Source organism: Contarinia nasturtii, unplaced genomic scaffold (genome assembly GCF_009176525.2).
Source record: "Contarinia nasturtii isolate CC-2019 unplaced genomic scaffold, AAFC_CNas_1.1 Cnas_scaffold_129, whole genome shotgun sequence".
Lineage (NCBI taxonomy): Eukaryota > Metazoa > Arthropoda > Insecta > Diptera > Cecidomyiidae > Contarinia > Contarinia nasturtii.
The window spans coordinates 11,676,572-11,703,596 of NW_022197486.1; the positions used below are offsets into that span (position 1 = coordinate 11,676,572).

Here is a 27,025-nt window from a genome sequence, read left to right on the forward strand (position 1 = left end):
CAGCACGAGAAAACAATATTGAACCAAATACATATAATGGGGTTTCAAGAAGCATCCACTGATTTATTAGTCGTTGCACGTTTATTTGAGTGAATCTACATTTTAATGACGAGTAGCTAAATCATACAAATCTAATTACCGCACAAGTGATCTGAATACGTTCACTTATATTTTGTGTTTTGCTTGCAAACGAAAAGAGAAAATGATAAATGCGATTTTTAAATTGAATTTCTTTGTTGCATGTAACCGCTTTTTACACTTTAATTTCAAGAATTTAATGGCTATGCTGTATTCATAGCAGAGACGAGAGAACCGAATCATTCAAGATCTCTGGCTTTTTCGCGTCCCGTTCGTGGTTAAGACGAAATCTCTTTTTTTCGTATTTGCAGCTCATTTCATCCTTTTCTCAGAGATAAATCATTTTTCCGTACGATTGAAACGATTTCCTTATTTGTTAAGAGTTCAAACACACACAAAAACATACATACACACGGTGAACTGGAACCTATCTCAGGTGGTGAAATAAAGAGCATTTTCATTCTTAATGTGGTGACGATGAACAAACGGGAATGCCTACCAAAACCCAAGCATAAACAGTAGCCAAGTGCAATTTATATTTTATGGCAAAATCGATTTGTGGTTTGCAAGAGAAAAAGACACTCAACATTCACCGAAGTAATAGTTAGCTCAACTACAACCGCCACACGGATATATAACGTTCCATCATAAATTTAATATTGACATAAGTTATTAGACTGCTCGTAGGTCTTGATGTTGTTGTTGTGAAAATATAATCCATAAAATTGGCATCGTTTTTTGTAGTTGTTGTTGTGTTCACCCATATGCAAAATCGATGCATGCACAAAAACTTGCAACACACTTTCTTTTTCGTCCAATTAAAATTGGTCTAAGTCTTATGTGATAATTTTTTTGTTGTTGCATTGTTGCTTTTGTATTGGAAAGGGAGCAAAAATTTAAAGTTATCGTAACGAATGAACTTCATCGATTTCATGAAATAGTTTTCCTTTCTCTCATCTGCGAGACATTTGCATTAGACCACAACAATGAAACTGTTTCATGTTTGATATGCCATGTATTTTGTATGTCGAACCAAAAAAAAGAGATGAGAATTGTATGTGCATTGTGCACGCTCGCCTGTAAGTGCAAACGGTATCCGGTGCTGTATGTGATTGCAGTTATTGTTTAAATAATGTTGCATGTGTGCAATGTCTATGTGCCGTTTGCAATACGGTATGTTTCAATTGCACAAAAAAGCCAATTTAATCGCATTCAATATCATCACCACACTCGGGAATCGGTATTAGGTGAGACTTTTGGATGAAGCTAATAAAATCAAAATGTACACACATAAAAAAAGAACCAAGTGTTGATGCCCAATTCACTACTACGAGCTGCTATCGAATTGTGAGATAAAATGAAAAGTCAGCACTAAAAAATGCACCATGAAATACTTATGATGCAAGAAGCGAGAGTGAGAAAGATATGAACATACTGAACATTCAACGAAACGGTGGCAAAATAGGTATTGTATTTTTAAACTGCTGGTACTACAAACAACTTTAGATCAACAAATTTCATGGTACAAAAAAACGACATTTTGTTCGAATTTCGTTCAGCTAAACGAACATACATCATTTTACGGTGCACGAAGTGCATAGATAAAATTCGATTTTGAGCCGCCACCCTAAAGTTTTTTTGCCGTCTACAAAATGCGTCTACAGAACGAATAAGCGAGAAAAAAAAACATCACAAATAACTGATATTCGAAACCGGAGACACGGCTTTAAAATCAAGAAGGAAATAATCGTGGCACGATTCCAATCACCTCACAATATGTTTTTCAAAATGGAAAATACGCGCATCTTTTCTTCTGAATTTTTGTTTATTTGTATCCATTTTTTTTCTGAATCCACAGGCTTGACGATAGTGTCTTTAGGCTTCATTCTTCTTCATTTTTTTTCTCTGTATGTGTGTGTGCTTCGTTTGATTTGAATTTTTCGCTTTTGTTTCGTGCTAACTTTAATCTGCACAACATCATTTCGCACTCTAAAATGTCTTTGCGCGCTCATATTCGAATCTTGTACCTGAATCTGCCTAGGTGTACGGCGATCAAATTGCTTTTGCCATTCATACAAATATATATATATATATACACGTTGCTGTCCGACACCCGTATTCGCTTTTTCTCATAATTAGAACAATAACAGTAAAACGAAAAATAACTTTTAACAATAACAAATTTTTCCATCTCGATTCTCAGTTCCACAATATTTTTTATTTCTATTCCTTGCCAACTCTCATGCAATTCATGCGTGCAAACTATGTCGAATGTTATTCGTGTTTGTTTATTTCAATGCTGATTTAAAATATCGATATCCTATGGAATTTATGTCTGAATGTTTCTCTTTTATTTCAACAGAGTTGCATTTTCTTTCACTTCGGTTCGATTGCGAATCGGGCAAATTTTCTTCAATAAATCTCGATGAGCATGGTCTGATTTTCTGACAACTTTTGATGTTTGTGCAAATAAAACGGTAATTTTATGAAAGCGTCCATCAGGGTCCCTTAACCTTCAAGAATGAATGTTTTATTATGGATTTGGTGTGTTTTTTTTTCGTCTTTTGCTCTATCTGCTGGTAAAAGAGCGGTGCACACAATGTCTATGACTGAAGCTAATCAATGGAAATTATTTCATTTTAATAACAAATAAGCCAGCAAATCCAATAAAGAATATGCGAAGAAGATCGTATAATTTTTCGTTGTTGTTCTTGCATCTTTATTTATTCAAACAAACATGAAAATCGAATCGAATCAAAGAGTCAAAACAAATCATCATTTCCAGCTGAAAAGTCGGCTGAATTATGCGGAGAAAAGTGAGGGATTCTTATAACAAAACTCATAATGTTGATTTTTTTGACGTTTTGATTGAAAATTTCCCGCAGTTACGGTCGATTTCATAGTTTGTCGGTTGGATGAATGAAAGAAAACACACCGCGCGTTTCAACAACTCCCAACAACAATAACATAAAAATTGAGCAGAAAAAAAAATAACAAATCATAATCAAATTATCTATTCATTGTGTTCAAAAATTTGTTGGGTTTGTTTAACAAAAATTCCTCTTGACCTGGCAACAAAACGACGCAAACAGAATATAAACTCGTGTGGTACAATACACATATGCACACACACACACCGATTTTTAATTTGATACAGATTTCGATCAAAAATCATTTTTTTTCCTCTCTTTTCCATTTTCGTTCTCATTCTCGTTCTTTATTCGCTTTTCGCTTTGTTTACGTGGTATCTTTCTGCGCAAGTTGACTTGCTTGCGGTCGACTGCGCGACCCAATAGCTGAGACAAATGAATTTTAATTGCGTGTGTTGAACTTTGATTTCTATTCTGTTTACTTCACATGCATTGACGCGAAGTATTTTCGAACAAGTGTTTTTCTTATGTAAAATTTATGAGACTTAAAAATTCGATACAATAAAAAAAACGACGACGACGAATTCAAAGTGTTTTTAGATATGGATAGGAAGAACGATTATTATGACACATGAAAAGATTATGGGCTTTTTCATTCATACGCTTTACTCTGAATGGCTTGAAAATGAATGAATGTTGTCAAATTTTTTGGAACTAATATGCGATGTAAAAGGGAACATGACGTCATTCTCATGTCAATCATCAATCTATTCTTTTGAATATGGCTAACATAATTCTTCTTCACATCGTTCACAATTCTCTCACTTGGCCGCTGCTTTGGTGTTCCATACCGTAACCGCGCATATTCTATGGTTTCTTTCATTTTATCGCCGTGATCATCGTTTAAGCGTTTAAATGTGTTGATATTTCTATTGAATTAGATCACAATTATTGAGATGGCCCTACCAAATGAGAGGTGAACTTATATTTATGCTTGTGAAAGAAAGAACGAAATAATTAATTAAATTGCATACCGAGTAGATGAGGATTTAACATCGATGATTGAACAAATTTCAGATCCGTAGACAATAGTTGCGATATCTAAAAATATGTGAAAAAAAAAGAAGAAAAAAAAAATCGTTAGAAAAATTATGAACATATAAGCACAAAAGCAAGTGGCATCAGTAGAGATTTCATTGTAAGATTTAGATCATATGTAGTTTCTTTTTCATCGGAACAATTTTAAAATCTATAAAATACACGTGACTTAGTTGTCATTTGAAATGTTTGCGATTTTCTTATTGCTATTAGCATTCATTGAACACATTTTGAAAGATGTTTACAAACGCTTTTCAAAATGTATTGCCTCGGCGTGGTCAGTTCGAGGCCAAGACTATATTGCAAAGTGTATGCAAATACACTTGTATTGGTTTGATTTTTTTTTTTAATTCTGTACATATTTCGATAAAGAATCCTCTATTTATCATTTTGTGCTCGTTTTTATGTGTTTACACAATACAATTCTATGTTCATTTTTGTTACGATGCCCGTCGTTATTTCTTCCACACGATTATAATAATGCAATAAAAATGCAAAACCGAACAAAGACAGGGAGAAGAGAAGAAAAAAAAAGATAGCAACCATAAACTAAAATACTTGAGCAATACAGAGGCTCGCGCTAGCGCTCGCACGAGACGTAAATCGAACAGAAAATACAGCAAAAATACACGAATGAACAAACAAACGAAAGACAGAGGGAAACGAAATGGCGAGTGTATCCAGTGAGAAGAATAACAATACCAGATTGAAATGCATGTAATCAAGATGATTGAATAAAATAAATCATTGCAATGACTAAAGGTTAATCGGTTTCTATTATCATTCGTTTATCCATCTGTGTGTGATATATTACAGTGTGTGGTACAAGCTATAAACGTGTGTTCAATAACATTGTACACCACTAAAACTAAATACCGTATCTCTGAAAATGACGAATAACAAACTCTCACAACACACACAAACACACAAATTACAAACGAAAACTGAATTGTTTTGTTGATTTTTCATTACATTTGTTAGCATGAAACAAATCTATTCCTTTGAATTTAATACAACTATTTTGTGGATCAAGTCGTCACCAGTCGCCAATGAAAACCGGTGAGACAAGTAGAAATGATTTCAATTAATCACGTAATGAAGATGTTATTTGACAAATAAACTATAATTTGAATGTGTAAAGTAGTGATGCGATTATTTGGGACTGCTTAAGATGGCAAGTGATATTTCTCTTGCTGGATTTGAGACGTTCGCGATTTTTGTATACTGATAAAAGAGTACAAATGAAAAATGTCTTCGCAGCAGTTTTAAATCTCATCTAGCCAGAGGCGTGCGCAGAAATACGTTCAAAGAGAGGCAGGACAAATTAAAAAAAAAAACAAGAACATTTTGCATTTTTTTAACATATCTACTTGCCTCTCCTTACATCTAGCATAAAAAGTTTGGTGCGTGTGCTTTATGTATTCCATATTTATAATCCATAATTTGAAGTAACATTTAAGGAATGAAGTATGCAGTTATTTTTTCAAAATCAAACTTGTCATTGTTGCTCACTTCAGTTTCTCATCGATTGAGATTTGCACTTTGCACACAAAGATCGATCAAGTTTTATTAGACTGTTCACGAAATTTCAATCATTATTCAAAATTGATATGGAATGCCAAACCGTGCTGAGCCGATCTTAAATCGGTCTGCATATTTTCACATTGCTCAAACTTTGATGAGTCACGAATTGATGACATCTTCAATTGGAAGCGAAATCAATCCCATTTGGCAGTGAGAGAGAGAGAGAGAGATAGAATGTTTCCGCCAAGTCAGTCTAATGGTCATGTTCGCATTAAAATTCCAGAACGATCTTACGCAGAGTACATTGTATATTTGCGATCGAGTTCGTTGTTTGGCCGTTGAGTATGCACTTTTGCACAAGCCAGAGAGTGATAGCAAGACACACACACACACACACAGAGAGAGAGAGAGATAGTCCAGAGCTCACATGTGCTTTGAATGATATTTGCATTTTTATTGATTCGTTCATGTTTGCTTTGTTTTGGCTACTATTTTTTTGCACGCGTGTGGGAACACATTGCAAAATAGTAATTCGATTTGTATTTTATCTATTCAGCAAAGTGCATCTGCAATTGTGTATGTGGAATGATTATCGTTCAATATGCAATGAAAACTGCGTCATGACATCGCTTTTTCGTATGATAATTTCTTGTCGTTGCCCGTTTTTCTGTTTACATTTATTGCACTGTACGCTGTGTTCTCTTGTTCCTCTTGCCCGCTTCGGTTTCCATTGGTGCAACAATTCAATTGCGTGCTCGTGCGCGTACATCGTTCAACTTCCATAATAAAACACGAAATATTTCATTGAATTTGATTTTTGTTTCGATTCATTTTTGGTCAAAACAATCGAAGTGGCATGGCGAGCGCATTGAATGATCTGTCACTTGGAAATGTAGTTGCGATAACGTTGACGATTTGATGCTCGTGAGATTGTTTTCAATGATGTTTTAGATGGACATGTCTTGTATACCTCTCTTGTGACTATACACACGATGGGTTAACTGTATGCAATCAATTCACCATTTTCATTTCTGTATGGCTATGGTAGTCGAAAATGAATTATGCTGTTTGTATTACATTCAATAAAAACGCGGCCACCATATCCATTCGACAGAGTGATGTCAAAGTGATCAAAATCAAATTTAGCATTTGCTTGTTCATTCCATCGATAATATAAATCATTGTTGGAATCACATTTGTGTACACTTTCATGGTACAATATTTAAATGGACGATTGCCCGATATTTTGCCCGATTGCCGACCATATGCATGGTGCTGGCACAACGCAAACAGGTTCAATCTTTCAACAATATCATAATCTCGAGAATTGCGTTGAATCACTTGATGGACCCCCCTATCTCGATACGAAAATATACATAAATCTATATGAAGAATTTTAGGTTCAGATGTTTGAACAATCAATGTGTGTATGCTGAACAATTGTTCATTGCTGAACTCCTAATTCACCAAAAATTGGCAACGTATTGAGGAGATTTTATTATCATTCATTGTTATGAAATCATTGTTGCACTGCAGATTTTATTCCTTATATTTTTTTTTTAAACAGTCATTGAATTCATTTCTCACAGTGCTTGGCAAATATTATTCGAATCATTTCTTTCTAGAATTAAATTTGCGCAAAACAATAACGAAACAAAATGGTTTAACAAGCGACTGATCTCGATTGAATATCAACTCCCGTGGGCATTTGTATTTACTTGCGCTCGGATCAAATTGTATTGTGATCACAGTGAGCGACATACAACCTTTGTTATTGAAGCCATTTATGAAAAATGTGCAAATTAATATGGATTCTAATCGAAAATCAAACAATCATTTATTTTGTATGTGTTTTCATTTCACAGAGGCTTTTATATTTTCAACGATTGCTTGTAATCTTTAACACATATTAACACACAATTGATTACTCAACGGAAAAGAAAAATTGAAAAAAAAATATCTCATTCATTAAAATTGCATGACAACGGTCAATGTTTATAGTTCTAGTTTGATACATATTTTTGTTTAAAATGGTTTTGCTAATTTCAAAGGTAAACACTAAAGTACAATGTAAATTCAGTCGAAAAGCATTTAATACGTTTGATCTTCGTTGATATTGACATAACAGCGAGAGAGAACTCAAGTCAATAGCTCTAATGGTTCGGGTTTTTTTTCGGTGCTGGCCATTGAGACTATTTATTACGTTTGCTTCTTCTCGTCTCTTCGTTTCAATTTTGAGTATGTTTCGATCGTAACATTTCTCGCGTCTTTTATGTGCGCTAATTGTACATTTCATTGCATGTTGTCGGCTTTTTGTTTTATTTTTTATTTATTGATTAACATCAACGAACAAAGAGACAAACAAAAAATGAAATAGTAATATCAGAGTGAGAAATGATCGAAGAATGTGCGTGAAGAAACGAAAAATGAAAATTAAGAAGAAAAAAATATATAATATGTGTGAGAACCGTGGTCGCATGGAATGACACGCAAAATACAAACCAAAATGCAATTGGACAAAAATAAAACAAAAAAAAAATGAGAACAACAGACGAGAGAGAGAGAGAGAGAGAGAAGCCGATAATTTTATGATCGGACGGGAGCAATCCACTTCATTCAAAAGATCAATAATAAATGCGATAAGAAACATCCAAAACAATTATCATCGAAAGATTATGGCATGAGCATTTTTAGTGTGCTTCAAATGACTAGTAGCACCAATTGTTTAAATGAAAACTCCCCGAATGTTATGTGAAGAGATCTTGAAATCGTTTCGACAATATTTTTCAGCTTTTATGGTGTATATGTGTGATTGGTACAAAAGAAATGGCCATCGAATATGATCGCCACTCAAAAATCACAAAAATACGATCAAATGTGAGAGCGTAAACAAATAAAAGAAATGAATGCAAACACAAACACGCTTAATATTTAAAGTGAATAGTCTGTTCGTTTGCAGTTGCCGACTTCGTTGAAACCATTTAACATGATCTATCATGGTCTTTTTGGCCTATATCTTCACCAATCATCCAACAAAGATGAGCATACACTGTGTGTACACTGTACAGTGCGCATCGGGCCGGGCAATGCATAAAATGAATACAAACATAACCGAATTGAATACATTACATATAATAGTAAAAGTAGCGACATTCAATTAATACAAAAATAACACGAAAACGAAATAACACGATCGAGGCGCATGTGAACTAACAAAATGAAAATCAAATTATTTGTATGTTATACACCAATTACAACAACACGCACTTTTCCATTGAAAAATATAACATCAGAAATTATCGGAATAGATACGAAAATATACAAGTGCGAGTACGAAAACGAGCAAACGCTCGCGCACGCACACACACACTGCCATTTCAATTCCAGTGAAGATGAAATGAAGAGAGAAAAAAACACACGGCTGGCTACGTTTACCAATGGCTAAACGTTCGAAATGAAAGAGAGTCTTCTACATGGAGGGCCGAACAAATAGAAAACACGAAAATAAATAAAGTGACTGGTACAAGGCCGTGGGAACTCATTAAAATAAATTGAATCAGTTTGAGTTCGATTTATGAGTGTCGAACGATAGATCATTTAGTATATGCGATGCAATTGAAAATTTCAATAAATGATATTAGAAGAGAAAATACGCACACACACACAAGTTGGACACTAATCGAAATTCAATGAACTCTTATCTCTGATGGTGCACTACTCGTTCAATCTTTTCACGGTGAATTTATTTGAAACTAGATGTGCAACACTTTTAATTCGAAAACTCTCGTCAAGACGATGGTGAAATATATTTAAAGTTTATACACATTTGGTTATTATTAATTTAAAACTTTATTTCTTCGAAAATCGTCTTGATTCACCAATCTAAATTGAACAAATAAACGAAATAAATGATAAACCTTACGATTGCTTTGCACGATGTGCTGATCGCTTGTGATGAACTGATCATATCACGAATCGGTCCAACAGTTTAAGCTTCAATGCATTTTGGACCCAAATTAAAAGACAATGAAATATTATCTCTGTGTGTGTAAGTGTCATACGAAAAAAAGATACTGGAAGGTGCATCCAGAATTTTGCACAATCCGAATAAATACGGAGGGGGGATATGAGTGTGAAATATCAGATTTTGCTGACCACACACATTCATACCGTGCGTTCACAGTCCCACCGAAATTTGAATAGCTTTAATTTCACAATTAATAATCGTAAAATGATAAAATCAAACAAAATTACACTTTCAAATTTGGCCATGAATTGGCATCTTTGATCGACCCGGTGCGTATGATAAGTGCATTCAGGTAGCTCGATCATTTTATGCGCCTCATGAATAAGAGCAGAATACTTGACATGCATTTTTTTTCTTCATATAACCCGTAACGCCGGATAATGTACAAACGGTCAAAAGACATTTGCTTAATTTAACTGAAGTTAATATTGCCGTTTGCGACCACTGTTTACGCCCAAAGCGCATGTGCTTCCCGGCAATACTCTTCTTTTTTTTCTTCGTCGCTACGTTTAATCAAATGATGTTGATGAGTGCAATTAGACATCCTATCGTTGGACATTATCGCTTGGCCGCAGTGCAAATCATTAGTATTTTTTGTTGACGTCATGACAACTTGATAATTGTTATATGACTTGTGTAGTTAATTCGGCAAAATAAAATTAGCCGAAAGAGAGACACAAACAAAAAAAAAATAAGATGTGCTACATCGGATCGGTTAATTTGTGCATTTGTATCTCTTGATGAGAGTATAAAACATCAAATTTATGACCTTTTAACTAGCCGAACTTTGGTCAAAAAATCACGAAATTAAACAATAAAATCATTTTCATTTCGAATTTTTGTTTTAAAAATAATCGTAAGACAACGGCTTTTCGGTGACCGATGACAATCACAACAGTTTTTTTTTCGTCGAATATTTTCGCTTGGATAAAGAGACAGAAAAAAGGGAAACAAAAAAATATATTTATACAGAGTATATATCCAGAGTTGATGATTGAATGCAATCGAATTGGTGATGGTTCCCATAAAAAACCGGTCGATTGTTGAACTTTTAATTATAATACAATTCTCATCACTTCGCCTAATTGTGATTGCTGGGTATCTTTTTCATTCTCTCTTTTCGCTTTTCGATCACTTCGTTTTAATTCGATGGCAACTCATAATATTTAATCGAAACTCATTGAGTTTTTTTAATGCGAAATTGCACAAAGTGCACTGTCTCAATTGAATAACGTGAAAGGATTTATCGACATCGCACTATTAACATAATTCGTTGCATGCAATGCACTCTCTTCGTTGTTCCAACTAATTAATCGAATTTTGTAAATGCTGCACTCCATCGCAAAGATCATTTCTAAATGGAAGCAGCCAAAAATCACAGCACCGAACCGAACGACAACAGCAGCAACAACAAATCAGTAACAACCGCCAAAACCAAATGATATTAAAAGGGTACAGTGTGTTGTGAGAACTTAGTTATTAGTTATTCTTGAAACAGAAAAATAAAAAATAAAATATTCGGTGATTGTTTTGCCGTTTCTTGCTAATGGCACGAGAAAGTTTGCGTGAATTTGGGTTAACACAACATCGAGATAAGGACGCAAACAATTACAATTTAAATAATTAAAAGAGGAAGTTACGTGGCGGAAGTGTATGTCGGTGAATATTCGGTTGGCACATTCGCCATTCCGTTAACCATAAACTTCTTTTTTTTTTCAATTTCATCATGTTACTACATCAAATCGATTATATTGTAAAACATTTCGGTGAATTGGTTATATTTTGAGTGGTAAAGCAATGTTGTGGTGCTTTGATGTTTTTATTAGATGAATTCGGGCCACTGCAGTGACTTGTGCACATTTCCAACATCGAACAACAAAAGCAGGCAATAGCTTGCATGTTTATAATATCATCGATGCAAACAAACACCGTCGAAAATCCAATCGAATCGGAACCAAATATAGTGAAAAGAACTAGAGTTGATGTAGTGAACGAAAAATCTTTGCAAACTAATAAATTATTTTGTGCAGCGCACACGGTTTCGGGATGTATGAAGCAATTTCTTTTGAGAATGCAAACGATTTATTACGTGTTCGAATGTACATTTGCAATTCAAACCGACTTTGATTAAAATGCGATTTTACAAAATGAAACGAAAAATGAAAGAAAATTCACTGACTTTCGAATCATTTGGGTACCACGGCGTTTTAAATGCGTGATCAAAAGAAAACATATTTCTAGTTTATTTAATGTTGTTGGCCTTTTTTTTCGTCTTCATCTGCACATTCTTGATGCCGTGGTGCGTTCAGAGAGATGTCCAGTTCACGAAAAAAAAGAGCTTGAAATTTGTTGAGATGTTTAGCTGAGAACAATGTGGCCTGTGCCGTTTTCAGCTGAATTATTTCCTTAATTTTCCATATCTATGTGCTTTTAGATGCTACTATAAATCATCAACGGACCCAGACAAAATCATGCATCATTATTTTATGTGAAGACAACTTGAGAATCGTACGCATAACTTAAAATGAATCTATTAAAAGCGTATAGCAAAATGAATACCAATATGAGTGAAAAAAAAAACGCGACAATATTTAAAAAGAGAGAGAGAAAGAGAAAGAGAAAAAGAGTAAACTGATCGCAATGGACATAAACATAGATCCATAGATATTTGAGCATTGCTGATGATGTAGTTGTTGTTAGTTGGTTTGGGTAGGCCTCCCGGTCGAATTATAACGGAGTGTTTAACATTGCATTTGTGTTTCCTTTGCAAAATTGCCGCATTTGTATGAATTATCGAAAGGTTCAGCAGATTAGCTATTTATATTTGCGAATCATCACGCTTCCACTTGCATTCATTCAAGAACCGCTGTTTAAACAGCTCAATCCACTTAACTTTACTGAAAGCTTCGTATTCATCGTCTAAATGAAACAGAAATAAGTAACAACAACAACGACGACGACGACGACGACAAAAAAAATGTTCATCGCTTATGTTACAGAGATGCCAAACAAGGAACGAAAAATGTAATGTGCATTTTGTGTCCGACTAAATCGACTCTCGCTACGTCGCATTCAGTTTTATTTTTGCTCGTCTTTTTTTTCTTCCTTTTCACTTCGCCTTTTTTCGGTCGTACTTTTTACTTTACTCAATGGCACTTGCGTGTATTTCGGACACCGTCTTAACAACATCATTTGCTACATAAGAAGCGCAATGCGAACACGATGAAGTGCATCATCGGCAAATGCTTTATGAGCTGACGTACTCTACAAAATATGTCGAGACAATAACGTTTTTCAATTCGTCTAACATAAAAGTGCTTCAATAAATTACGTTTTGCAATACCAATGTTAAGCTACCACAGTGTGATGTTGTTAATGGCTTTTCTGGGTGAAATTCACTTTTCTGATGAATGGACATTATTATGACTTGGCTACTTTGCAGATATTCAGTTGATTAAAATGGCTTTTTTTCCAGAGTAAAAAATAAAATACAACCCATAACAACAGAAATGGCAGGCAGCAATAGGCTGCTGCTAAAATAACGCACATCGGCCACAGTCGCTGTCCAATCGAGATTTATTGCATTTCTGAACGGAATTGAACTTGGCATTCGATTTTCCATGACGACATATCGATTTTTTTTTTCTTCAAAAAAATCATAAATATTAATGTATCATATAATAATTGAAGCACATTTTATTTGGACTGACATTCAGTGTGCAATTTGTGACTGGTAATCAATTCATAGTTCCAATGATTTATTTTACTATCGGTTGAAGCAAACATTCCAATTTTATAGCTGAGCTTGCAATGTTGACACAATTACATCTTGGTTGCTCTCTCATTTTTCTTAATGGCCTTTACATCGTTTACTTGGGTGATATACTCACTTCACATATGAAACGCACCAAAAAGATAAATTATAGTGTACTGAGCCGAAATAAGATTAAGAACAAAACAAAAAAAACCTCACATTGCATCATATATGAAATGCAAGCCATTTCTCCTATTTTGTGTCACATCGTTCATAAAACGCTAAAAAATTTACAAATTAATGAAAGATGGTAGAAAGTTTAAACATCGTCTTATTGTTAAAATCGAAACACCGTTGCACAGTGAAAATATTTTATGTGTTTTCACTTTGTAAACGTTTTTCTTCGATCATTTGTCACAGAATTAAGAGTGTACCATGTATGGTAGCTGCCTCTGAAACACAAAGTCAAATACAGAAAAAAGTGTCGAAATTATGTTAAAGTAGAGCACATTATTCGCCCCCATCTTTAAAAAATGACCACTTAAATATGTGATTTTTATTCATTTACAAAAAAAAAATAAAAATAAAACGAGTGAATAAAAGAAGCAGCAACGTTGACATCTGAATACGTAATTCGAACGTTCTGCTTCATTGTATACATTTCAATGGAATGCGAGACCAAACATACCATTGTGTATAGTTTCGTTTCTTGCACCGTATTTGTACGCCAACAATATTCAAAATAATGGAAAATATTATTGCATTTTTTAAGAGGAGAAAATTGTTGTTTTTTCTTTCATGTATAATCCCATATCCAAGCAATTATTTGACCGATTCAATGGCATACAAACAAAGACTGGATAAAGGCGAAAAGAGACACGGAGAAAAGTACGTGATTTATAAATAATGGATAAATATTTCTGTATGGTAATTGATCTGAATTTGTTCATATTCAGCAATGTATCCAGTGTCAACGACCCAATTGAATGATAATGAATACTTGAATTTCAATCATATGGATTCTCAAAATAACTAAATCATCGAAAATTTATCTCAAAAAAATATATGAAATAACATTCATTTTCTGTCATATGCAATAAAACTATTTCTGATTTTTGTTCGGAACCGCCGATTCTGAAATCGGTTACTTATGGATAAAAACTTTTCTCGACCGTTTTCAATTAATAAATTTCAAGTTATGGCATCCATTAACATAATTAGATTCGTAGCATTTGTGATGAGAAGCTTAACTTTCTTTAATACAGTCCATATCTAGCTATATCGTTCTATAATTTTTGCGTTATGAGCACGACAAAGTGAAAAATATAAAATTATAACTGCGTCATTTAAAAAAGTTTAGTATGTTATTTTTCGCCACTGGTATGGCATTTGAATAGCTTCAAATTTATATTTCTTTTTCTGAAATCGAAATATATCGTTGTGTTGTTTTTTCGTTGAATTTCAATTTGATTCCAGTGGCTATTGGTAGAATATGTCATGAAAGAGGTGATGCAAAATATATGGTTTGAACACAAGTTAATTTACGATGATGGTTTCAGCTTAATTGATACAAAACCATTTTTCATTCGTACGAAGACGAAACAACGGCGATGAAAAAACATTCCAAAAAAATGTAGTGGCAGAGGTGCTACTGCAAGCAATCACGCTTGCATGTTCAGTGCTTAGCATTGATTTTGTTGAATACAGATGGCATTTTACGTGATCGATAGTAATTTGGTCATTCATTAACCTAATCTGAATATAAAATGTGTTGAAATTCGGTTTTTGTCTTTGTTTCAGACCTTTCATAATCTCGATGTGTTTGGTATGCATTTATTTGATTTTTTTTTTTACCTAAAATGTTCTCGAACTATTTGTATGGCACGATAAAATTTATGATAATTTTATGGAAATAATAAGAATTCCGTGGCGAAGAAAAATAAAATGATGAAAAAAGGAAATCATATGAAACGAATCGATGGAAACTGCTAAATTTGTGGTGAATTAATGGTCTTATATCACATTCTCATATCTTCAATTTCATTCGACCGATTTTGCCCCATTTATTCATAATCACATTGAAAATATCAAATCTATGCCCACTTAACTCCACATTTTTCGTTCATTTTGCTGAATTTAATGACAAACATTTATTCACCATGTTGATTACTGATAAAATTCAACCTGATGGAAATAACCGTGTATCGTGTGTTTTTTGGTGTTGTTGTTGTTGTGCAGAGTGTCATTTGCATCTGTGAATATAATCTATATCAAGTAGAGATATGATCAAATGAACAGAAGATTTTCTAGTTTACGTGCTATTGATATGTGTTCTTGTTGTTCGTTTTAGTTATTATTGCGCGTCTGGATCAAGTTGTTAGTAAGCAGATTATGTCTTGTTGTTCATTTTTCTTCGTTTTTAGTAGTAGCACATGCCGACCACTTTGTATGTTTTACATCGGGATAGATTTCTACTTAAAGTAGAGTTAGGCATGTAATTCATTGATTATATTAGCACATGATACGCTTGGTTGTTGTGGTTGTTGATTATTTATTTTTTTCTTCCTTCTTCTTCTTCACAGAATTAATTCGTGAAAGATTGTGACGCGGTTAGGCAAAATGGTCAATGGCTTTTATTTGTGAATAATAAATTAATTGAGTGATCAATATGCGTGATACATAATTCGATTACTGCAATCGACAAAATTCATATTGCCACCATATACACTTACTACTTATAAGCTGTGTATTGTTTGCGATCAATCACAAGAATCCTCCTTTTCAATGCGATTTTGATTTTTTTTTTTTTGGCTGAGTGATTTATTCGCTTTGTTTGCTTCTTTTCTAGCAATTCGATCTGGTTGCCCTTTCACTTCTTTAAGTATACGCGGCTTTACATAAATTGTCAATAAATTTTTCATCTTGGTTGGATTTGTTATTAGCTCAGTTTTTTTTCTCTCTTTCGTGTCCATTTGGCGCGAATTTCCAAATTTACGGTGTCTTGTTTTCCTCAACGCGCTCGTCACTCGGTGCTGCTTTTTAATCATTTCTCTGGATATGCATAAATTTTAATCGACTTTAAATTGAATAATGAATGAAGCATAATTAATTTTATCATAATTTTGCGCAGCTGTCAATGTTATCGTGAACATAAATTCCTTAATATATCCAACGTTTGGCGATAAACATTAATTATGACTACTTTTTTTTTGGACACTGTTCAACTAACCTAACGGTGACAACCTCCAAAAAAAAAAATTGGAATGTGTCAAAATTATTGGGAATTACTCAAAAGACACGAACAAAAAAAAAGACGCGAGAAAATGAATTATGAAAACCAAAATATGATTGCTTCAATTGTTATTTGCATTTCTTATTTGGAAAATCATTTTTTTCCCTGAACTCTTTCAATTGGGTCATTTGCGTATTGACTTCCATCAATAAGAAAGTGATAACATGAAAAAAAAAAAAATGAAAATCGACTCAAACAAACAAAAGGCGGCGTAATCAAAACTGATTTTAATAATAATGTAACTCGTATTATTAGAAATAGAAGCGACAAAGGATTAAAGTGAACAGGAAGCTGAACTTATACTAATAACCAATATTTAAGTCGATAAACGGTGGCAATACATTTTCATATATGAAGCGAGAGATGAATAAGATCAGCGAAATTTTTCTGAATGTTATGCGATGTGTAGAAGAGAGAGAGAGAGAAAGAAAGGGAGAGAGAAAAGAAATCACAATAAAATATGTATATACATTGTGGCAATCAATAAAAATCATCAAAGAATTGTTTGAATAAAAGCGGCGGAAAAAAAATCAATAACAAAGTTGAAAAACAAAAAGAAGTAACATAATTTCGTTATAAAATGTTAATTAAAACATAAGAAAGATGAAGAAAAAAGAACATCGACACTAATACGTTTGAAAAATTCAATTAATATTTTGGAGCGAATTAGAAAACAACAACAACGGAGGCGAGAGAGAGAGAGAGAGAGAGAGAGAGAGAAGAAAATATTTAACGAATTATCGATACACGCACTGCGTCGTGGATTAGAGCGATACCGCGCATTCTTAAAGTGGAACAAATCAAATCATATTCGTGTGATAAAAAGGTTTTCTAGTTCCAAATGATGAAATTACCTTCGCTACTTATAGTATTCATTTTGTTTGTCGGCTTTATTATTTAGTAAAATGCTGGCCATCAAATGGTGATGATCAAAGCTTTTATATTCTCTGAATGTTGAATACTTGGACATAGGAAGAAGTGAAATAATGTTTTTTTTTATGTATTTAGTGCCTACGTTATTAATTTATATTTCAGCAATCGATTATTCATATTTCTTTCCCATAAAAATTGTTCCTTAATTGCTACGCTTTGCTTAGCCGCATTCTTTTAAATTAATTTCCAGTTGGAATCAGTTCCTTGTGTGATACAAATGGCGAGAGAAATCACATTTATATTGCCGCTTTATTGGATAAACGCCAGACGTTTGCTCCGTATAAACAGATATTGTCATATCCGATCTCCACTAATTTTCGCGATATTGTATAGTATTTCACATTGATTAAATTAACATTGAGTGGTGACACCTTTTTTTTAATAGGAAAAAAAGGCTCACTTTGTTGAACGCTGTTTTTTCTATGAATGATTGACAATTTTATAAACATACGATCAACATTATTTGTCAGTTCTTTCATATCCATATTAAGATTAGTGTTCGACCGATACATATACTCTACTAAGTCTTTGGTTTTTGTCTCGAAACTATCAAATCACTGAGATAAACTACCGTACGCGAATCGAATGTTAAAGTGTACATCCATAAAAAGCAAAAATGAGTGCTTTTGTTTCTTCTTTTTTTTTTAATTGACAACCAAAAACGAACAAAAAAAACGGTCCAAATGACGGTTATAAAATATAATAGTGTCGAAAAATAGAGTGCGTACGTGACATGGTCACATTAAAATAATGAATTGTGAAAATCAATTTTCGTCTAAAGTCTTGAACGCATTTTTTGACATTAACAACATCAACAACAACAACAAAAAATAGCCCGACCACATTGTAGTAGCCGGTGAACACCAACAAAACGTTTAAATTGATTTTTCACAGATCTGAATTTCTTTAAATCGACGTCAAACAATTAATCGGAAATTTTCAACATCAACTAATCCACGTTTACGAGCATAAATTATATGGTAACGCGCCAACCTCTTTTCTGGCGTTTACAATCTAAAAATTGTTTTCTGCTTTATTTATCAATTTTTTTTTCTTCTTTTTCTGTTGCTGCTGTTCAACTTTCTACCGATGCTAATGCTTCCGATGAACATTGACGATAATGATGATGGTAAAAGCGATTTAACAACCATCGGTCAAAAGTTGATGCTCCAAAATGGTGAAGAAAAAAAATCAAGTCAAAATAAAACTGAATCATATTCAAAATGCGCACGCAAGGTGCTCCTATACAATATATTGCCAAGAAATTAAATAAATTGCTATGTTAATGTGGAATTTCGGTGACCAAACCCATTTATGATTATTTGCTCGTTCGCTTTTTATTCCCGGTGTGTTTCGACCTATGATTGTCATTCGTGTAATGCTGGTATTGTCGATCGTTCATTGTTTCGTGCTATTGTCGTTGCTTGAAATTGGATTCTCAAAGAATTTGGAGATATTTTCTTTTCATTTTTTTACGTAATTGCTGTCCATTGCCGTTCTTTTCGGCATTATTTATATATCAATTTTGATTACTTCTCAGAAGAGAGTTGCTCTTTTCGAATCTTTCATTCGGCAACGCTATGAACAGCAACATTTTATTTTCGTATTTGCATTGTTATGGTAGACTTATTCCCTTCATTTTGGATGTATTTGCTTAACAAAATGTTTTATCCATAGCCGATGCTAAATGTCAGTCTACTTTACTAATTTGACAGCTGCATAACTGTTTCAAGTTTGTACAACAATTTACTAATAATCGTATCAATTGCTGTCGCCGTTTCCCACCATTCATGCTCATACTCATTTGGCCGGTGATTTTTCAGTTGTTCAACAATATTAAGCGTATATGACAAAAGCATTTATTTACATTGCACAAAACAAAACCGTCCAGTTGCTTCCACTAATTTAGAGTAATTTTTTGTTTCTGTTCGATTTCAATTCCATTTTCATTGAATCATTTGATGATCATTATGTTTACATCCGAAACGTATCATTTTGTCATTGAGTGCAATTTCATGATGTCGCAACATTTGAATTATGCGAACATCACATGGAAAGTGTTTAATATCTCAAAGCGATTTCCTCATTGATACAAAATGGATGTCCATTCGTTAGTGCCTCAAATATATCGGCTTCATTGAAATATGACAGCAACAACAACAATAACAAAAAAAAAGACAACAACATTTAGTGCTACTGTTGAATTGATTTCATTCTTTGTTAGCAAATTCAATACATACAATCAAATGGTTTGGATGTTGATGCCTTTTTTTGCCTCTAATTCGTTTTTCTCATCGAGTTGTTAATATATTAATGTCTTTGAGCATTATTATGGTCGTATTATTAAAAGGCATCTTCTTTTTCATTCATTTGTGTTTTATTGTTATTCACAAATTCTTCTTCTTTTTTTCTTCTTCTTTTGCTCTCGTCTCTCGCTTTTTTTTGTTTTAATGCCATAGTTCCATTTCAATTTATTATGGCTTAAGTGCTCGAATCGGTTGTCTGTGGGCTTCTAATATTGTTCAATCACGTCGAAATTCCACGACGTTTAAAGTCGATTTGGTAGCAAAAAGCGAACAGTTCGAAAATTATGATTGTTCGGAACGCATTTACATATTCACACGTCGCATCCAGATTTGGACAACACAATCAATTTCTTTGTTCTATTTTAAGAGATGTTTGATCTTAAAACGCTTTTATTTGCCGCTCTACTGCGTTTTGTATTGGTTCATTTATATATATTTGTGTGTCATTTTTGCCCGTATTTGTTTCATATTATAATAATTCTCTCTATTTCAAATCTCTTGATTTTCGCAGTTTTTGACTTATAATGTTGATAAATAATTTTAATAAAGTTTAATATTTGTCTATTTTGGCACATGTGATCATCACAAAATGTTCGATTGACCGAAAAACCCAATGTTTTATAGCTCATTTTAATTTTTTTGTGCTACTTATTCGTTTCATTTTGGCTTTGAATTTTATTTTCTTTCCATGTATATGTACAGATTTTGTTGTGAGATTGTTTAATGTGAGTTTTTGTTAGTACATATCTTGTTTTGCAATTCTTCTACACACACTTTTAGCCTTTTTCACCCATGAAACGAAATGGTATTTCAACGAATTTTCGGTAAAAAAAAAACGAAAAAGCTGACGAAACTTGAATGCAACATTGCTTTTTTTTTTTCGTTGTTTGTGCAATTGTGATGGTGGCGAATATGAAAGAATCTCTCCATTTCTCACTTGATGTCCATCGGCTCTTGAATTTAAACACTTATCGGAATATGAACGATTTATCCCATTATTTCGAGCGCGCTTTGACGGTAGGAAAGTTAAATAAAACTAAATAAAACAAGCACTAAAGTTTACACACTACTAAGTATTTGCTGAAGTGCCATTGACCATACGGCTGCACAAAGACGAAACATCCGTGAATGCATTTTCATTTCTTCGTATAGATGAGTGTACTGAGTGCTGTGTCAAGTGGGCAAACGGCTTGAGTATTTTTTTTCTTCATCTTCTTTCGTTTTGATGCACTCGGCGGTAAAAAACTATTTAATAAAACTTATTATTATTCACTTTGGCTTTTAATTCTTGGCGCTCATGGCTACTTTAAATGTAAACTAACTCTGTATTTTCATCATGATTTCAGACATTCTCCAAGTGCTTTGGTCTGATTTATGTTCAATATTTTGTTGATCTCAAATCAATCTATTGATCGTTACTTGCGACTTCTGAACCGCAAAAAAAAAACTTAAAGATGAAATCCCAAGAAATTTCATAGAAAACTTGTAAGTGAAGAAAAAAAAAGTATGGCGCAATTGCAAACGATTTTTTATGATAGTAATTAATTCTCATATTTCATTTTTCGATATTTGCTGAATGTTCGGCATTACGCGCTTTGATTACACCCATATTTGTTTGTTGTAAATTTATCTGTGGTAATTTCTTGTTTTTGTTGTTGTTTGTGATGTGGTGGTGTTGGTGTGTGTTTGTGTGAGTGTTTTTGCAAGCGGCACCAATCAAACGCTATTCTAAGTTCGATAACAAACGATCATTTTGTTTGTCAATTGTTTGCATATGTGGTGCGGTGGTCTTTACGGTCATCGTATTTGTTTATGCTTTAAGACGGTAAATTTATATTCGAAGAGTGAAAATATATACACACGGTGCACATGCACATGCAAGCAATCTCAATGGCTCAATGTTCATATTTATACGAAAGACCAAATGCGTCAAAGTCGATATTTACATAACAAACTAACCGCTTGGCCTCTCGTTCTTCCTTCTCTCTATCATTGTTGACCACCCGAAACGAAACACACAAATGACACCAATGAATATTGAATGTGACTGTCTCTTATGTCGATATTCTGGCTCGATGCTCACTCAGCTTCAACCGATTTCATTGAAATATTATTATCTCTTTCTGATTTCATCGGTGTTCTTGCGCGCGCGTGTATGTGTATGTTTTTTTTTCTTCTTCTCTCGTTCAACATTTTATTCATATGGACGTTTACGGGCAAACAGAACAATCCCGAATATATCAGTTTCGAATCTTTTGTAGCAGCAATTCATAAAATTCACCGAATGCATGAATTATCATTTCACATTCAAAGCCATAAAATTTATTAGTTTACAATTTAATCGTTGGTCCAGAGTTATAAAATGCAATTCCATATTCGTATTGACGTTGTTCTCGTCTTCGTCGTCGATTCCACCAAGTTCGCGTGAAAATATTCAATGACTTTGAATGTGTATGTGCGTGATTTTTTTTTTCACTCTCGGATTTTCCAATGAAATTGTAGATAAATTGTATATGTTAAATTCTGTTCATTAAAAAGCGCTAAAAGTGATTGAAAGAATTTCTGTGATTCAATATGGATTCGTCTTCACCTTTTAGCTTTTTATTTTGTACTTGGATTATAACAATGTAATTCTGCACGATCGAAAAAGCTCCAGTTAAAAAGTGTGAATTTGAGAAAATCAACATTTGTTTTAAATTTACCATTGAAATGTATGGCGTAAAATGTTGCCGTATTTGACGGAATGAAAAATTGGCAAATTTTCAAAGCAAAATTAGTGCCATAGCTAACGAAGTAAGCTTGGAATACGAATCAGATTAAAACAGTTATTTTCTCTTTACATTGTATTTGGAGCGGACGATTTCATGTCAATCGCACATGCACTTTTATTAAAATGAACATCTAAATTAAAGCATATCAATCAATTTAAATTGTGTGAGTTTCAAAATCCATTGCACATAAACAAAACACAAATCATCAAATATCTTTGCTGCTCTTCGGATAATAATCTCGAAATTTCAGCGGCTAACAAAGGCATCCAGCCGTTATAAATGCGTGATAATTAATGGGCCATCATCAATGTTCGTCCAAAAAAATACGTTCGTTCATACGTTATTTTTCACATTGTTACCGCTGAAAGAAATGAAACATTTTTCTCTCAAATGTTTTAACGATTCAACAAATTATCGTTGAACATATGTAAGAGGATGTCATTTTTTAAAAAATAAAAATAGTTGAATTTTGGTTACAAAAAAATGGCAATGTGTCGACAAAGAATAGAAACCAAATTAAATCGCTTGTTTCGCACATTTAAAAAGTAAATTATTTCAGTTCTTTTTAAATGAAAGCCATTTATTGCATCGATCTGATCGTACTTGGTTCTTGGTCTCGACACATGTGAGATAAATAATAAAGAAGAGCACAAATGCATTAAGAAACACGCGAATATGTGTTCAGAGTGTGTTCAATAAAAATATTGAGCCGTGGGAATAGAACTTTTTTAACGCCTTCGCATTTTTCGCCAATATTGCCTTTTTTCTCGCTTTCATTATTTTATGCTTCCTTTTGCTTTGTTACTGCGTGCTGTTTTGACTCGTTTAGTTGCGTTCATACAAACACACACACACACCGAGGAAGAGAGAGGAAGAGTGTATAATATAATATCTTCGCATATGTGGATAAATATTATAACCGTACAGATAATAAACAATAATGATTATAATCACAACTATAGTTGAAATAAAGTCTTTGTGTCGTTTCATTTGCCGTACAAATTTGGTTTTCAAAAAATAACTACATTTTCTTTGGCTTTGTTCTCTTTTATTTTCGGCATGCATGCTCCATATCGTCTTTTATTTTTATTCGTTGCACTTTACCCATCGAAATATAACAAAAAGTATCTTGAAAAGTGTTGGTATTGAAAAGATAGCGATAATCGGTGTCGACATGGAAATAGCTCATCACCAGCTAAAACCAAACACAAACGATTGTTTTTTTTTGTGTGTTTGTGTGTTGGCAAATACATAGTTTTCACCATAATTTATATATCATTGTTTCTTCGTTCTTGAATGCAATGGGTCTCGTCGCGATTGTTGCGTTTGCATTGAACATTAATTACCCGCAGGGAGAGATAGAGAGAAGATAGAGGAATAAGGTGTTGATTGTGGCTCAATGGACTTCTAAATCAATGATCATTCTTCCCATACAAACGGATGATGGCTAGCATTTCGTTGGCTGGTTTAAATACGATCGATCCATAAATCTTGGTCGAATAAATCAATCGGTTGGATGCAAAAACCCATCACCATCGGTTGATCAAAATGCAATTGCAATTGTAGTTGAAAGTTAAATTATGTGTAAGATTTGATAAAATAAATCTTCGTGGCAATAATAGCAACAACAATAGCACTAGATGTATCGCGCACCTTAGTCAACACTCAGGGCGCGCGCGCGCACAAACTACACAATGCACACAAATCAATACGAATCTGCTACTTATGTCTACTTATTGTGTCACAATTAAATCAACACCGCATCGACATGTTCGTGTGCAATTTAAAGTGTTCAAAATGATCTGAACATACGGCAAATATGCTAACTCTATGTGCGCTGCTGAAAGCTTCGAAGATGCCATATAGTCAGATGCAAGAGTCAGATCAGTACATGACCTGTTGTTTGAAGGCACATTCATTTCACAGCACAAGCGAAAAAGCAAAGCGTTTGCATGTCATGTGATGTATTTTTTTCTTTTCTTTTTATTGGTGAACCAATAAAACCAAAACACAGACGGTAGTTATAATCAGACAACGAAGTGTTTGTGTTGTAATTTCGTTTTGTTTTTTCGCCGTGTTTCGTGAAAATGCAACAAGCAAAAAAAAAGGAGAAGAAGACGACCGTACATACTTGGGTTACGAAAAAGATACCGTAAAAAAATTCGATAGAGAAGAAGAAACGTGTCTTTTTGAATTAATGTTGTGTGTTTGTTTGCACACTGAAAATCAATATTGTTGTCGTTACTATTGTCACACCTCATGCGCGCGAGATTCTTTTTTTTTTGTATTTATTTATTATACTTTGACGTGTTTTCGTTCCTTTTTTCGGTTCTTTAATTTAATAATTTGAAAATTTCGTATTTGTTTTCTGATTCGGGATGCGTTCGGTACAATTTGATTGTGCAAACATTCTACCCTTAATCATGCTCCTCAAGTCGTCCATCGCTTTGTTTGATTCACTTCATTCGATTCTTATTAAATTAATTGCAATAAGAATAACATTTTATTTTATTTTTTGCTGTTATTACTGTCATTTTAGACGTTTTATGGTATAATTTGTTCAAGGTAACGTCGTGCATTACCGTTACTTCCATGCCAAACCAACTAAAATAAATTGTTGCTCGCAACAAATCACAATAAACTAATTTTCTTTAATATAATGTCAATGCAATTTTATTATTATTATTTTCATTCACTCTCGTTCTTCGTCTATCTATCTCGATCTGTCAACTGTGTTTTTTCCATTTGTAATCGTGGCTATTATTATTATTTTTTGTATTTTTTTTATATATATATATATGGAATACGGTCAGAATTCACTCAAGTGTAATAATCATTTAAAATGGAAGAAAATAAGCATGGGAAACGTACTTTTTGTGCTTTCGACGACAATGATGAAAAAAATATATATAAAAAAAAAACAATACAGAAACATTTTTCGTGTCTTCGTGTATGTCATATATGAATAAATCGGTCGATGTTTGCAATAAGTTTACGACGAAAAAACTTTATACCACCAACAGCAGCGGCGGACAGCAGCAATGCAACAACAAAATCAATGCATCTAAAGTATTACGGAAAAATTGCATAAACAACAGCAATTCGGTATGGTTATACTCAATCTGATATCCGTTTACCATTCTTGAGTGCGTGGTTTTATGCAATTGACAATTTTTGTTTGTTCTCGATATACATGAACAGTTAATCAGTCTCTCAGTGCATATATGTTTTTATTTTCGAGTATGGTTTGGAATAATTGAGATGCCTTTGAATAATTATTTTAAATATCCAAATGAAATTGAAAACAGACAATTTCTCAAATCATACTTGCAATATCATATATTTCCGTTCAAACCATTCGACCTTGCTTACATATTACAAAAGTAGCGTCATTCAATGCACTTGTTACTTGTTTTGTTTGCTTGTGTGTGCTTTTTTGTCGTTTGATTTTAAATGTCAGAAAAGAGTCCAAAGCCAAGAAAATTGCGCTCGTTTCCGCCGGTATCAAGGGAATTAATCAGAAGCGAGAAAGAGAGAGAGAGATAAATATAAGAAAACAAAGGTTGAAACTATTTGGATTTTAACTTTGTTTCGAACAAGACGATTTAAAAAAAATACATGAAAATTATAAACAATTCGAAATAAGAAAAATGAAACCAAACGCACGTAGTGAAAAACCAAAGCGCAAAAGAATGCGGTAAAATAGACCACAAAAATCAAAATAACTTTAATCAACGGTAGCCCTTGAACGCACTACATAAAATTGAGGGAGCTCGACGGTCGGTCCAATTATCACGACAATTAATGTCCGGTTGCTTGTAAGTGTCTTTCAAATCCAATTCACATACAAACGAAAATTGATCAAAACAACAATGTCTACCACATAAAGCGACTACATGACACACAATCATGCAATTTGGAATAGATTGAATCATTATTGTATCTTGGTCGTGTATAATTCTAACGCGATATATGCAAAAAAAAACATGATTATCAACGCAAAAGCCACACGAATTGGGCAGCCGACGACGTTAAGGGGATTTTTTTTTGTTCACAACAATTCATAATAATAATGAATTGTAATGATGAAAAAAAATTGTAACGTTTTATCTGATCTTTGTGCGGGAATATCAGTTTCGTGTTGAAATCTCAATTCAAATGAGGACATCAATCCGATGATCAACATATTCTCTCACAAAATGTGATTTTTTTTTTTCATTTAATTTCGTTTCCCTTGTTCATTTCAAATCGATAAAGAAAAAAAATACAACAATACAAAGAGAATGATAAGAATGATTATAATTACAGTAGTTTCCAAATCATAATAGTAGTTCAGTTCAATTTGCCGTTTGACGATACACGTGAATGAAAT

The 27,025-nt window shown here is 33.4% G+C and overlaps 1 protein-coding gene across 1 annotated transcript in view; it reads right to left on the minus strand.

The window, feature by feature from the left end:
* Positions 1-27,025, minus strand: part of LOC116347683 (knirps-related protein-like) — a 44,952-nt gene that overhangs the window by 12,111 nt on the left and 5,816 nt on the right. The window contains exon 2 of the mRNA XM_031778387.1: positions 3,983-4,049. Coding sequence (XP_031634247.1) covers positions 3,983-4,004 — 22 coding nt within the window. The 5' untranslated portion in view covers positions 4,005-4,049. The remainder of the gene's footprint in view (positions 1-3,982; positions 4,050-27,025) is intronic.